Source organism: Taurulus bubalis (assembly GCF_910589615.1).
Source record: "Taurulus bubalis genome assembly, chromosome: 16".
NCBI lineage: Eukaryota > Metazoa > Chordata > Actinopteri > Perciformes > Cottidae > Taurulus > Taurulus bubalis.
Window position 1 is genome coordinate 20,055,326 of NC_136604.1, and position 14,579 is coordinate 20,069,904.

The 14,579-nt window shown below is 41.5% G+C and overlaps 1 protein-coding gene across 1 annotated transcript; it reads left to right on the forward strand.

Annotated features, from left to right (window-relative positions):
* Positions 1–2,964: 2,964 nt before the first annotated feature.
* lpcat1 (lysophosphatidylcholine acyltransferase 1) lies at positions 2,965–12,878 on the forward strand. Its single transcript, XM_079232040.1, has 13 exons — positions 2,965–3,098; positions 3,836–4,050; positions 5,583–5,695; positions 5,817–5,877; positions 7,885–7,943; positions 8,831–8,865; positions 9,126–9,180; positions 9,288–9,370; positions 9,497–9,631; positions 10,089–10,242; positions 10,935–11,033; positions 11,105–11,246; positions 11,712–12,878. Exons 1-13 carry the CDS (start codon positions 2,968–2,970, stop codon positions 11,822–11,824), a joined length of 1,395 nt encoding a protein of 464 aa, XP_079088166.1. The 5' UTR covers positions 2,965–2,967; the 3' UTR covers positions 11,825–12,878.
* Positions 12,879–14,579: the final 1,701 nt, after the last annotated feature.

Below are 14,579 nucleotides of genomic sequence, written 5' to 3' on the forward strand. Positions count from 1 at the left end.
CTATTGTGAGCATGTTAGAGCACTGCTGAGCTTTAAAGATTCACAGAGACGAGAATAAATTAATAATGCCTTTCGATGACATCCCCAAAAATACTTTGAACCTATTTAACACACACACACACACACACACGTATATATACCCAAATATGAATGAATGAATGAATGAATATATACTTTATTAATCCCCAAGGGGAACATTTTTTGTCGTCATCATCAGTAGCGCCTTACAATTTGAAGATACAAACACACAAGATAAAAGATCAAATATATAAAGAAGCAACAGGGATGAAAGATAAAGTCTCATATATATATATATATATATAGATATATATCTATATCTATATATATCTATATCTATATATATATATATATATATATAGATATATATCTCTGCAACTGGACTGAAGGATTTTATTTAAATCTCTTTGTACGCCGCTCAAGTATTCAGTTTCACTGGAGAAAACGTCACAATACAGAAGCTGAAGACGCTGCATTTCTAATAAGCTTCAAGAAATAATCCGATCATGTAAAATAATGTCTCTTTTGGAGAATGGCAGCAGCGCCCAGCTGTTGGATGTCTGCAGCGACTCTGTGCCCTAACGGCTCATGGCAGCTTTAGCGTTGGCCTACATGCACATGGAAGGTGTGAGTAGCTGCTCCAGGAGACAATGAGGCCATCCTCCCAGAGTCTCCTGAATATTTAACATCCAACAGAGTGGCCAAGTCGAATCACTGAACTTTCCCCCTCAGGTCAAAAGACATTTGCCGCTATTTGTTCTGTAAATCCGTCTTCTTAAAGACTGCTCAGCCTGTGGAAAGTGTTTGTTATACACTAATTGTTCCTCTGTGGCTCTTAAGTGAGCGCTCTTACAGCTGAGTAATGTTGTCGTCGATGGGTTATTTTAACACACTGTGTTATGTTCAATCTTGCACATAAGAAGAGGAGGCCTTTGAGGGCTAATAATATCCGGAGCTCAGTCACAAATGGTTGCACTCAGAGAATAAGACTTTGAAGATACCTTTTTATTAGAGTGAGGAAGTGTGAAGGAAGAGAGCACTGCAGAAGCTTTTTTTTTTATTATTATTCTTTTACAGCAAATTTCAAATCATCAGTGGAGGACGGGTCCGCTGCGCACATAAAACCAGTAGAAATGGCTCCCCTCCACCGCGCCCCGGCTCATTCTCATGCCACCTCCTGAGGAAATGTCAGCAGATCCTCGATGGATTCGTTAGGCTCCGATGATGAGTGCACTGCGCGTTGGGGAGGAGAGGCGTTAGAGCATCGTAAATCTCTCCCATACTATTTATTTATTAATGCGGCCCTGCAGTGTGCACCTGTGCCCCTCCTCCGGAGAGAGAAACACACAGGGAAGACAAGGGGGGGGAGGGGGTTGGATATGATTCCCCAGAGTGGCCTCAACAAGCCCAGTAGGAGGATTCGAAGGGAGAGCAGCATGATAAATGAAGGTGCAGCTGAGCAAATAGACACGGGGAGTGAAAGATTGATGGATGGGTGGATGGGTGGATGGATGGATGGATGGCGGAGGAGAGGAATCCCTCCGGGATTGGTGATTACTGTAAAGCAGGTCGGGAGGTTGATGAGAGGGGGACGAGGGAGAGCGAGCAGAAGACGGACAAGTGGGGGGGGAGGGCTTTAATGTCACACAGTGAATTTACACTGGAGGCCGTGACTTTGTGACCCATTTAGTACACACACACACACACACACACACACACACACACACACCAAATCTCTCTCGTTACACAGTAAGAGAAAAGGCATGCATGACAGGTCAGCTGACCGCTCCTCTCCACTGTGGCACTTCGGTGAACTTCCTTTTGGTGACGAGACTAAAACAGTCGGACTTACGGTTGAGCTCTGTTTGCAAAGTCGCCGTATCTTTTATTATTTTTTATCATAACATCACATGGTGTTATGCAAAAGCGACGGCCCTTGTCTGATGATGCCGAACGGTCAGTAAAACCCCACCATTGTTTGCAGGTTAAGCTCCTGGAGATGCACCGTCCTTATAAAAAAAACGGTTACAATTCACCAACTGTGAAGGTTTACGATGGTAAAAGTACTTAAAAATGAAACAAATTCACTTTGTTATGGCATTTAAAGACAGAGCATTATTTACATTACATTTAGCTGACGCTTTAATCCAAAGCGACTCACAATAAGTGCATTCAACAGTTATCAGTAAGTGTCATTTAAGTGCTACTAAAGTGCTGCTTTCTTTACTCAAGGTGTAGTCGGTAAAGATGTGTTTTTTAGTTTGTGGCCTGATGTTAATGGGGGGCTCATTCCACCATTGAGGAGCCAGGACAGCACACAGTGGTGACTTTGTTGAGCGTCACACAATGATGGGCATGAAACCCACATTTCAAGCCAAATACATATAAACTAAATTGGCCCAGTTATTCCCACGGTTGGGACTGCCAAGTTAAAACATTTCTCAGAGAGGGTTTCTGCAGCTCTCTTCGCATTACTTGTCTTGTGGTAGAGTTGATTAGAAATGTATTTGACACTTTAAAATATTCCTCTTCATTCACCTATTTTATCGCCACATATCTGGAGATTCCTCTTGCACCCCCGCCCTCCACAGCAGGAGCTCGCTGTCATGCGATGCTGAAAGTATTGCTATATAGATATTGGACACAATAAGCCTGTGAGCTCCAGGAAGCTGTTATTAGAGCGGGACTTTCTGCAGTCACAGGTGGCGCTTGCTTTCCCGCCTCCTCCACATGAAGGCGTAATATTCTTCTGCAGAGCAGGAATGTGCAGTGTGGTAAATGACAGTTGGCTGTAAAGCAGCAGGAATGTCGACCGGTGGAACCGTGAATGAGAGGTGGTGAAAGCGCAGTGGAATGATAACAATGTGACGGCTCGTATCTCTCGCTCTCTCTCTCTCTCTCTCTCTCTCTCGCTCTCTCTCTCTCTCTCTCTCCCTCCAGATAGCACTGATGTCAGTTACAGTCTTTCCGGTGCGGCTGCTGCTGGTGTCCTTCTTCATGCTGCTGGGGTGGCCCTTCGCCTTCGCAGCCTCCCTGGGGAGATCTGACTACGCCATTGAGCCGCATTCGTGGTGGATGAGGTGTGTGTGTGTGTGTGTGTGTGTGTGTGTGTGTGTGTGGGGCAGTATTTGTGTCTTGGAAAGTGTGTAAGGGCTACTAAAACATATGCAGGATTCACACGGTCATGGAAAACCTGGAAAAGTCCTTGAAAGAAATAAAATCCCCAAAGTTTAGTAAAAGTCATGTAAATGTGTTATATTCATGTGTTCATGACGTTCATTTACGCTGAGTTTGAAATAATGAATATGCTTTTAAAAGAAAGACGCTCAAAATATAAGCAGGCGTACATACAGGCATCTATATAAATGTTTATTATTTTAATCAAACTATTGTCTCATTCATTTGAGTCATTTAAAGTTTACTGTATGCTTTGTATTCTCATTGTTAGTTTAAATACTACATTTTCTCACTTGTTCATGCTTACACTGAGATTTCACAAAATGTTTGGTCATGGAAATTTGGTTTAAAGTCATGGAAATGCATTAGTGAGAATGTGTATGAACCCTGATATGGGATTATTACACAGACGTGTGAAAATGGCAGCATCCTGTAAATAGCATCCAAACAAACAAGACCTTTTGATAACCACAGTCTTGTTTATTGGAACTGGATTACCACTTTTTGAGATATGAAACAGAAGTGCTGATGAGTCTAAAACGTAGTTTTTATGCTGAAATTCTCGTCTCAGATTGTTACCTTCCATGACAGTTAATGTGAATTCACACCTTGCATCCACTGCCCGTGTGTCCCGTCTCAGGTTTATCGACGTGTGTCTACGTGTGATCATGCGTGCCATGTGGTTTTGCGGAGGTTTCCATTGGATCAAAGTGAAGGGAGAACGGGCGACGCCCACTGAGGTCCCCATCCTCACCGCGGCGCCGCATTCCTCCTACTTCGATGCCATCCCAGTCACCATGATCATGTGCTCCATCCTCACCAAGCTGGAGAGCCGGAGCATTCCCGTCTGGGGCAGTGAGTAATGCACTTTTAGATTTACCCAAACGTTTATGCGCCATAATGACGATACACATATTCGACGTTTAATGCAAGCAGCTCTGTAATATACAGAAGAGTTTTAAGCCAGATAATCCTTAAACTACACTTGTTCATGTTAAACTTCTGACTTTTTGTGATTTGTATTAAATTAAAATGGAAAGTTGTTCATCAGTCTGACATACGGACATTTCAATAATACAGTCACAGATTTAAATGTAAAAAAAAATGTTGAATATGAAAAAAAAAGATTTAAAATGATCTGCCAATTTTTTTTTGCAGCAGATTTATATGATTTTGTATTATTCTGGCTCCCATTCCCATTTGTTATTCCTTCACTGTAAGTGAGATCTGACGGGGTTCTTACGGTTTTAAAATGGTTAAAATTGGGAAAATTCCTTAAAAAAAAAAAAATCCCAAAGGCTTTGTAAAAGTCATGTAAATGTGTTATATTCATGTGTTCATGACGTTCATTTACGCTGAGTTTGAAATAATTAACATGCTTTTCAAAGAAAGACGCTCCAAATATAAGCAGGCATACATACAGGCATCTATAATGAATGAATGAATGAATGAATGAATGAATATATACTTTATTAATCCCCACGGGGAAATTTAGTGTCGCGTAGCAGCCATTTACACAGAAAATAAGATAAGATATAAGATATAAAAACATCAGGGATGAAAGATATATGCAATAATAATACTAATAGAATAAAGATAAAAATAACAACAATAATAATACTATAAAGATTAAAAATAACAACAACAATAAAATAGCTGTATGAAAGAAAGAATAACAGAGTATTAATTTAGGAATTAACTTAAACAGTAGAATGTATGTATGTGCATATTAAGGTGTAAATAAAAAATAAAATAAAAATAACAACAACAACAACAACAAACAATAGGAGAGTGCAAAAATGCAATAAATTATATAATATGATATGTTAAGTGTAGGTAACTATGAACATGTACAGTGTTTACAGTGTTTAATTCACAGAGGAATATACATGTTTATTCATTAATCAAACTATTGTCTCATTCATTTGTGTCATTTAAGGTTTACTGTATGCTTTGTATTCTCATTGTTAGTTTAAATACTACATTTTCTCACTTTTTCATGCTTACACTGAGATTTCACAAAATGTTTGGTCATGGAAATTTGGTTTAAAGTCATGGAAATGCATTGGTCAGAATGTGTCTGAACCCTGATCTGAGCTGTCCTCGTCCCAGCACCGCTTCCTTTACAGTAAACTGCATTGAGCAGTGTCTTCCTGCAGCAGGAGACATCAACTTTTCTCAGCATTGGGGCAAAACATCAAGGCGAAAATGTGTGTAAACCAATTTGCAACAGAATTCATACTGGGAACAGGAATGCTTGATTGTGCTCAACACCTCTCTGACTCCTTAAACTGCTCAGCATGCATCTGAAGGCTGCATCTTCAAACCGCTTGTCTCCTGTTCTGACATTCACTCGAAACCTTTCTCTGCGCCGCCCGTCCTCGCAGCTCTGATCAGCTACATCCGGCCCGTGTACGTGTTCCGGTCGGATCAGGACTCCAGAAGGAAAACCGTGGAGGAGATCAAGCGGAGAGCCCAGTCCGGAGGGGAGTGGCCTCAGGTAGCGACGCAGAGCCATACGTACACCGAACTTAAGCTCAAACCAAGAGCGATTTAACATGATGAGGAAGAGCCAGAGGTTTGTGTGCATGTGCGTCTTAATGTGTATTTATTTGTTCCAGATCATGATATTCCCAGAGGGGACGTGCACCAACAGGTCGGGGATCATCTTGTTCAAGGCCGGTATGTGTTCAGTGTGCGTTTCAGAACCAGCTCACTGCAGTAAAATATTATAGAAAACATGTATTGATTCCATGGAGATTGAACTTTAAACCAAATAGCTTTATTGAGCCAGAGTTACCCCACATGGACTCTTAAGGTAAAAAGGACAACAGGTAGCAGGTAAATATTTCCAACGTCATAAAAATTTAACACCGCACTCCACACTTCTCCTAAAACCACTTCAAAGCAGCATTCAGGGCTAAGTGCACCTCCTTTTGCACACCGCACCAGTCCGGTTGTGGAATGCGATGCACCTTTAGGCTTGTTTTAGGACGGATGCTAATCCAAATACTACATGCTTGATCATTCTTTATGGAAGCAAATAACAGACCATGAGTATTACATTTAGCAGCCACTGAATACATAAAACTACTACAAGAATTTTGTGATGATTTTGGCGGCCCTGGTGGACACAAGCGGTAGTGTTTCCGAGCACCAGAGTCTCCTGGTTCTGGTTCTACCTGTTCCTCCCTTCTGTCCTCATCTTCACTTGAATATCTGGATTTGTCTTTGTGAACCTAAAAAAAACAAGTATATTCACCTTTTTGAAATTTACATGGTTTTCAAAGTAAAATATTTATTAAATTCTATGAATTCAGTGGCGTTTAAATTGCAATATTAAGTATTAAGTGGCTTTTAATAATTCATGCACTTATAAATCAAAGCCTGTCAGAGCGATATTTAGTAAACTCCTACGCGCTTATAGTGTTAACACACACTTTTTGGCAATTATCGTTAAAACATCACACAAGTAGGCGCTTGACTTTCTTTTTTTGTCCAGAGGCAAAACAACAAGTCAAAATGAGGGTTGGTGAGTAGGACCAGTTTATTAAGCTCACACAGCTTGAAACAAACATGTGGATTGTGGTTCTTGTGGTAATATCCAGCCAAGGGTGTGTCGTTGTATTGAGGAGATCACTGAGCGATCACGTTGTTCAGTATTCATTTAGCTCACGGCTTAGCTGCCAACTCCGGGTGTAGCTGTCCGGGCAAGTTACTTTAATTCTGGACCGGCAGGTTTTGGGTTCAGTGTCTTGCTTGAGGGACACTTCAGCAGGACACACTCGTCATGGTCATGTTACGCTGGTTTAATCCCCCTTTATTCTTTCTTCCAGTCTGTAAATCTATCATTCCCAGTAAGCCCTGATGGTCTCGCCCTGCCTTGCCCTGCTGTGTGTGTGTGTGTGTGTGTGTCTATGTGTGTGTGTGTGTGTGTCTATGTGTTTGTCTAACTCTGGTTATGTCTCCTCATTTGCGCCCAGTGTGTGTGTGTGTGTGTGTGTGTGTGTCCCACCTGTGCATGACGTGCTCCGCAGATGTCCCTTTTTTTTTTTTTGCCATTTTCACGTTCACCTCCCTCCTTGTCCGTCCCCTTTCTATCGTATCATATGTCATATTATTATTGTTTTTATTCAGAGGGTGAATAGCCAGGGTCGTTGTTTAATGATGGAGGTTCCTTGTTGATCATCTGCTCAGTTATTGTTAGTTTCTTCTTCCTCCACCACCTTCACAGGTGTTGTGTTAACTCGCCTCACCCTGCCTTAAGGGCCTATTAATCAAGTACATATTAACACATATTTAAGCTATGTGCTATATGTATAAGCTATAATTCACATTACTCCTTGCGTAACACCTTTACAGCTTGTTGCGCTGCCCCAGAGTGGCAATTAAAAAAAATATAAAATACATTATCATGTATTCAAAGCTCACACATCTTGAATGGGACTTTCTCCAGTAATAAATACTGCATGTAGCTTCTATCAGCTCGTCTGTCATCATCATATTATTATTAAAAATTGTTATCAGGACATTATAGTCCCAATGGAGCGCTCATCCCTCATCTTAACCAGTACACAGCTACGCCCAGGACACTGTTCTGTCTCTGTTGTGTTCAAACCAGTTAAAATATGTTTCTTAATTTTCATTTTTGCTAATATATGCATGTTTGTCCTCCCTTGTCTTTCTCAGGTGCTTTCATACCAGGACTCCCAGTGCAGCCTGTGGTGCTGCGCTACCCAAACAAGCTGGTAAACATGAAATTCCACCTCATTTACACACACACACACACACACACACACACACACGTGTGTCATGTCTCTCTCTCAGCACCTCTCCTCACTGTCTTGTGAATTCTTTAGTTCTTATTACCTTGTTTTATTTTTTTTTAAAGCTTTGTATCACTGCTTCCCTTTGTGCTGAGTGTAGTCACTGTGCTGCCTTCAGGGACAACGTGGCGGTGCAAGGCACAGACATCCTGAATGGGACTTCTGTGTTTCGGCGCCGCCAGAAGTGTTTCCATTGCATCTGTTTCCAACTGTTCAGTTCGCGGTGGAGGAGGAAACACCTGTGACCAATCCAGCCAATACACACAACAAATCACATGAAACATGACTGTCAGTGAGCCAAATCAAAAAGCATTGTATAATAGTGATAACTCATGATGGACAGTCAAAAATAAATCTATGCATTGACCAGAGATATTTGGGCTGCCCCCTTTTAGTCTAAAAGTTGACAAATCAGTCATTTTTGTCTCATTCAACAGCAATTTTTTAATTCATCGATCATCCATTCGTTATTTTTTTAATGCCTTTTTTATGCTGATTTTTTTCTCAAGAAACTTCACTGTTCAACGCAAGATTTAAAGTGGAGAAACTACTTTTTTCAACGTATCGCTTGGATAACAAAATTAGTCATTTTTGTCGACCTCAGACCAAAACCAAACCAAAAATATAGGGATTACCTAGCAGTTCTGAGTATTATGCATGAAGTGTGTTGGTCTTCATCCTCAGAATGTATTGACATGCAAGACTGAGGAAAAGAAAAATAAATAAAAGTTCCAAGAAGTAGTTGTAAATTGACCTCCCATTTGTGTGTTTGACCTGAGCCATTTCCTCTTTCTCCTTCCTCTCCACAGGATACTATTTCATGGACGTGGCAAGGTCCCGGAGCGTAAGTGTTTGTCGCACACACACCTTTACACACACACACACACACACATCTTTACACACACACGCACGCACACAGCTTTTACTGCCCTCAGCTAAGCATGTAGTTAAAACACCAGTGACCTGTTTTCCATTAGGAACGAACATGATGAGAGGCCGCAGGGAAACCTCTCCATTATGGCCGGCCTCCATCCATCATATTATGTTTCTCTCCCTGATTTTATCTCGTCACGGATACACAAAGCCAACTCTTCTGTGTTGCAGGTTCAAGATCCTGTGGCTCACTCTGTGCCAATTTCATAATCCCATGGAGATAGAGGTGAGTGGTTTAGTGAGCCGGAAGGAAGCCGGTATAACGTTTACTACTTGTTGTCACGCTTCAATCTCCTGTCAAAAATATGTTTTTTTTTATATATATATCCTTAGTACCTGCCGATTTACACGCCATCCCCCGAGGAGAAGGAGAACCCTGCCCTGTTTGCCACCAATGTCAGAAAGATCATGGCCAAGTCAGTGCGATCGCATGAATATCTTTGATCTTTTTGCTTGTTTTTGGGGTGTTCATAACACACACACACACACACACACACACACGTGCGGCTGTCCTCATGCGCCCTTTCCCTGCGTCCCGACAGGGCGCTGGAGCTTCCCCTCGTGGACCTGTCCTTCGATGACCGTGAGATCAGCCTGTCTCAGGGGCCGCTGCGCATACGCGACTGCAGCAGCCTGCTGGAGTTCCACCAGCGCGTGTGCCGCTTGAGGCGAGTGGAGTGAGACTGGGTGGACTGGTCGGACTGGGTGGAAGGGGGGTTGTGTTAAAGGAGCCCAGTCTGATACTTTGGGTAGAACATGCACATAAAATCCCTTGATGCCAACAATTAACGCTAGGTTGTTTAGAAGCATAACAGAGGGTCCAGCACCTGCCGTCAATAATGCTCTAATTGAGTATATAGGACCACAGAACGGCGCCACCCAGTGTACATATACTGTAACATAGTCTCATCACCACATTTGGCTCTTATTTGGTTACTCAAGATAAAAAACAATTAAAAAAGTTTTGGTATTCTACAATCTATGTTCTGCCAATACTGAATATTTATTTGTATTTTTTACATTTGTGGTGAATTCTTTAAGAATTCACTGCAATATCCAGTTTTTTGCATGACTAATACATGGTTGCACGATGTCATTTCTTTGCATCCTCTCTGGTTCCCTGTGAATAAACAGGCTGAGAGCAGGAAGGACGGGCGAGGTGCTGGAGGAGCAGGCCAGAAGAGCCCGGAAGCTGCAGGGAGACGGGCTGAGTTTGGAGGCCTTTGCCCAGTTCCTCAACCTCCCGGTTACAGACGCACTCACGCAGATCCACAGCCTCTTCGACCAGGTAAACACAGACCGATTGTGTCGATGATTTCCTGCAGCAGTTTTGGAGTTTTAAAATTTTTTTTCTAAACCCCAGTTGGAGCTGAGTGGTTTGCTGCATTTTGCTTCATGGAGCGGTTCTGGATATCTTAACATTTTATCATTTAAAGTGTATGAACACTTTAGTGTATACTCACTGACTCAAAGCACCCAAAGGATCAAACTATTGCTATCACATCTCATAGGTGCCCTAGGCAAGGCAAGGCAAGTTTATTTGTATTGCACATTTAAAAAACAAGTCGATTCAAAGTGCTTCACATAAAAGCATCAAAACATAATGCAGAGAAAACAGGATTTAAAACAGTTAAGAAAACATTAAAACAGTCAAAAAGCTAAATAAAAATTGAATGAAAGTTGCAGTGCAGTTTAAGAAATGAAATGCATACTGTAGGCGTCACATGTTGTACTGGTTTGTCAACGACTGATCAGCGCCCCCTTGTGGAGAATATGAAGTCTGCTAAATGCCAATACATTTAAATATGCTTTGTTGAAACTCTACTTACTTTTCTTCGTTTTTATTTTCGTGAAAATGTGTTTTGAAATGCAAGAAGTTCTTTGTCCAGTTGAATTTACAGGATTTTAAGCTACCATTTCTTTTAAATACAGCATCATATTTGTTATTCCTTTTGCTCACTGAGATAGTTTTGTTCCCAGCATGGAGACGGACAGATAGACGTCAGACTCTACGTCATCGCTCTGTCCACCGTTCACCGACCGCTGAAGTCCATGGAGACCCTCAAGTTGGCCTTTAAGGTGAGCACACGTCCCATTGAACTTGCTCTCGCTTTGAAATCATTTCACTAAGTATATGTGTTGTCGTGCAGATGTATGAGAACGAGGAGAACGGGTACGTCCAACGAGAAGACCTCGCCGCCATCTTTGAAATAATGCTGGGAGTGAAAAAGGTGGAACTTTCAGGTCTTTTTAAGTCGCTCGGCGGACCCGACACGGCGAAGATCACACACGGTAAGACTCGACTCAGACTTCTGAGCACGAGACCGTCGCGGAGGTGATTGACAGCATCTTCCTCTGAGCTGTCACCATCGCATTTAATTTCTTCTTGGCTTTACTGATGAGTACAAGTACCGTCTGTCGTTGATTTTCCAGAGTCCTTTACATTCACCATCTGCTTCTAGAAACTGCCAAAAGCTTCTTTGAACACTCTTTCTTGTCAAATAAAGCCATTTTATTATTTTTTATATGAAAAACCCAGCAGATTTACCCATCTGCACATAATGCGTCATCTTATTAATTCTACTAATGCTTTTAAAGAAGTAACTAATAACATAACTGAAGGTAAAATGGTATCTATGCTCCTTAAATCAAAATAAAAGATGTATTCAAAAAGATATCTGACGTGTTTAACGTTCGCTGACATTAGTAATTAAATTAAACACAATTTTCTGTGTTTTTCCCGCCTTTTTCGCCCAGACGAACTTCATCACTTTATAGAGCAGCACCCGTTCTTCGTCCAGGATTACCTCGATTTTGAAAACCATCCGCGCAGCCAACCGAAGAGCAACGGCCACAGCAAAGACGACTGAGGAAAAGGAGCACGACGCAACCACTCCACGGACCTTCTCTATCCGATGTAACGGCATCCCCAGATGCTGCCGCTTCCCGACCACCTCTGTGCCTTCAAGTGCTGGTAGACAAAGGTATTGACGGAGTGCCGAGCTTGTAAAGGAACGGCGAGGATGGATCCAGTGCTGCACAGATGATGAAAACACGTCTCTTCGTTTCTCTTTCGGAGTTTTTGTTTCTCCTTCCTGTTGCATCTTTATCCCCATTGTGATTGGAAAGAAACAGCTTTTTTTCCCCCCCTCCCTCTTTTGGTGTTTTATTTATTTTGAAGTTTATTTTCTTAGGTTTGATGTAGAGATATATAGGTAAAGGAGGGGTATGTTTTTTTGGGGGGGTGGGGGGTTGATTTCAGGCAAATGGACACAAGCACATGTTCTGCTGCTCTTCATAGACGTAGTGTAGTCCTGTAAAGAAACATATACACCGAACTTCAGGTGAAAAAGGATCAGGATTCACGTCACGCTACTGTATGAGAACTAAGTCTCCAAACTATGGAGCAAATACCAGAAAGATCTGGCACATAGAAATCATTCCTCAGCAGCTGTGTCACTGCCATAGATGCGGTCGCCATTTGACGAGGACCAGGAAGGGATTCATTATATTTTGATATGAATAAGAATCAAATATTTCAGCTATGTTTTTTTTTTTAATTATTATTTTATTTGGCAATATGTTGAAATGTTATTTTTTATTTTTATGTCCAGATGTTTTTTTCTTTTCTCCAACTTCAAGGTACAGTTTTTTTCTGAGAAAAAACATTTAAGAGGATGGTTTCGAGCTATGAATACTTTATTTAACCCTCTGACAGATGTTACACATAATGCTTCTTAATATTTCTGGCTTTAAATATTAGGTCTAAATATTGATCTCAGCTGGTTTACCCTGGACTCACATGTTTTGTACCTGTTATGTCTGTTTATATTACTGTAAAGTGTAATTTCTCAATTGGAGACTTAAAAATGCAGATATCAAAGCTCCTTGCCTTTATTTTAATAAAAAAAAGAAGTGTTGTCACCGACTGTCTCCTTCCACTAGGTGGAGCTCTGCTTTCACACATTCACATTGAGGTGGTTTGACTCATAGACTCCCTCAAAGGACTCTAAATAAATCAAGGCAGTTGTTCTCAAATGCCATAAAGACCTCATTGTTATTATGTATTCCTCTTTTTTTACTTACTCAGCTCTAGATTCTTTATGACAATTGTTTCGCTTTGATAATTTTTGGTCATCATCCAGTACATTTCTTCACACTGCCCCTCCCCGCTGTTGTGGTTTTTTAATCTTTTCCGCATGGAGTCCACATGGTGGCGCTAGCTCCCTAAACGGTACACAGCAGAGATCCCCATGCACCACTGCTCACCTGATGGACAGCAAAAGCATTACCTCATCCCTTCCCTTCCTTCCTTCAGGTAAAAATAGACAGATTAAGCCTCGGCTTTGATGAGAGAAACCTACAGAGGAGGTGTGGAAGCAGGGAGAGAGGGAAGGAGATGGAGGAGAGAGACTAAATGGATCGTTCTGCTCCAAATCCAATTCCTAATAGCTGGAGGGAGGGTGGGTGGGAGGAGGGAGACGAAAACAGTCAAAGAAAGAGGAGCGGCAGAGGGGGAGTGGAGATATCACGTCTAACAATTAAGACCTGCCTTCGGGGCCTAAAGGAGAAGCTTTGTTGAAAACATATAAATTGCTCATTGAGCAGCGCCTCTCTGCAGTCCCTCAGATACTCCTGCCTCAAAGGAATCTGTCATAAAAGACGGCAGCCACCGCCCGCAGCCCACCACGTAGCAGGGCTGGAATCTGTTCACAGTATTTAGGGGATCCATCTCCAGTCGTCATCCCGGCCAAGCAAAAAAAAAAAACCTACAGTAAAAAAAACACAACAAACAAACCTGGATCTGATCCCAGTGACTGTAGTTGAGGAAACATCACATTACATCCACTTGAGATCCCTTGCGGTTACTGTGTACTTTGCAGGGTCAGAGATCCAGAGACATGGAAGCGTTATCTTATTTGTTTTTGTTGTCCAGGCCAAGTGGACGAGCCGCTTGATAGCCTGCCTGGAAATGATATAGCCTGATTGGGAATTATAGACTGATTTGCTTTTTATCCGAGCCAGGTTGTGGAGGATGACACTGGCAGTTATATATTTATGAATCAAGTCTTTCTGCAGGATAATTTAAAAGTAAAGCTTTTATCAAAATGTGACCTGTGGTTCGGAAAGATCACCTGCAGTTATTCTCTAAAGCCAAGGCCCACTTGTGGAACGATTGTAGCTAAACCGCTAAATGACGGCGTGGCAGCTAGTTAGCAAGCAGAGTGAATAGGCTAAGTGAGCTCAAAGTAGTGGAAAAATGTTTTAAATAGATGATTAAATTGTTTAAATTGAAAAGTAATGGATAAAGGCCTATACAGTTGAAATAGTTAGCTAAAAATAACTGATTCAAACAGTTGAAATAGTTAGCTAAAAACACTAATAGTTTAATTAGCTACAATGCTAATCGTTTGCTAATGGTAAGAAATAAATGGATACTTGAGTTCACTTGATTGAAGTACACCTGGTGTCATTATCTTAAATGAGGATAAGTCTCCCCTTTAATTGACCCAGTATTTGAAGTGATGTTTTCACTCCTTAATTCCTGCTTAGCTGTTCAATCAAACTGCATGCCAGTGGGTGTTAGCGGTGACTTGATCTTGCTTAGCTATTCCCTGCTCGTGT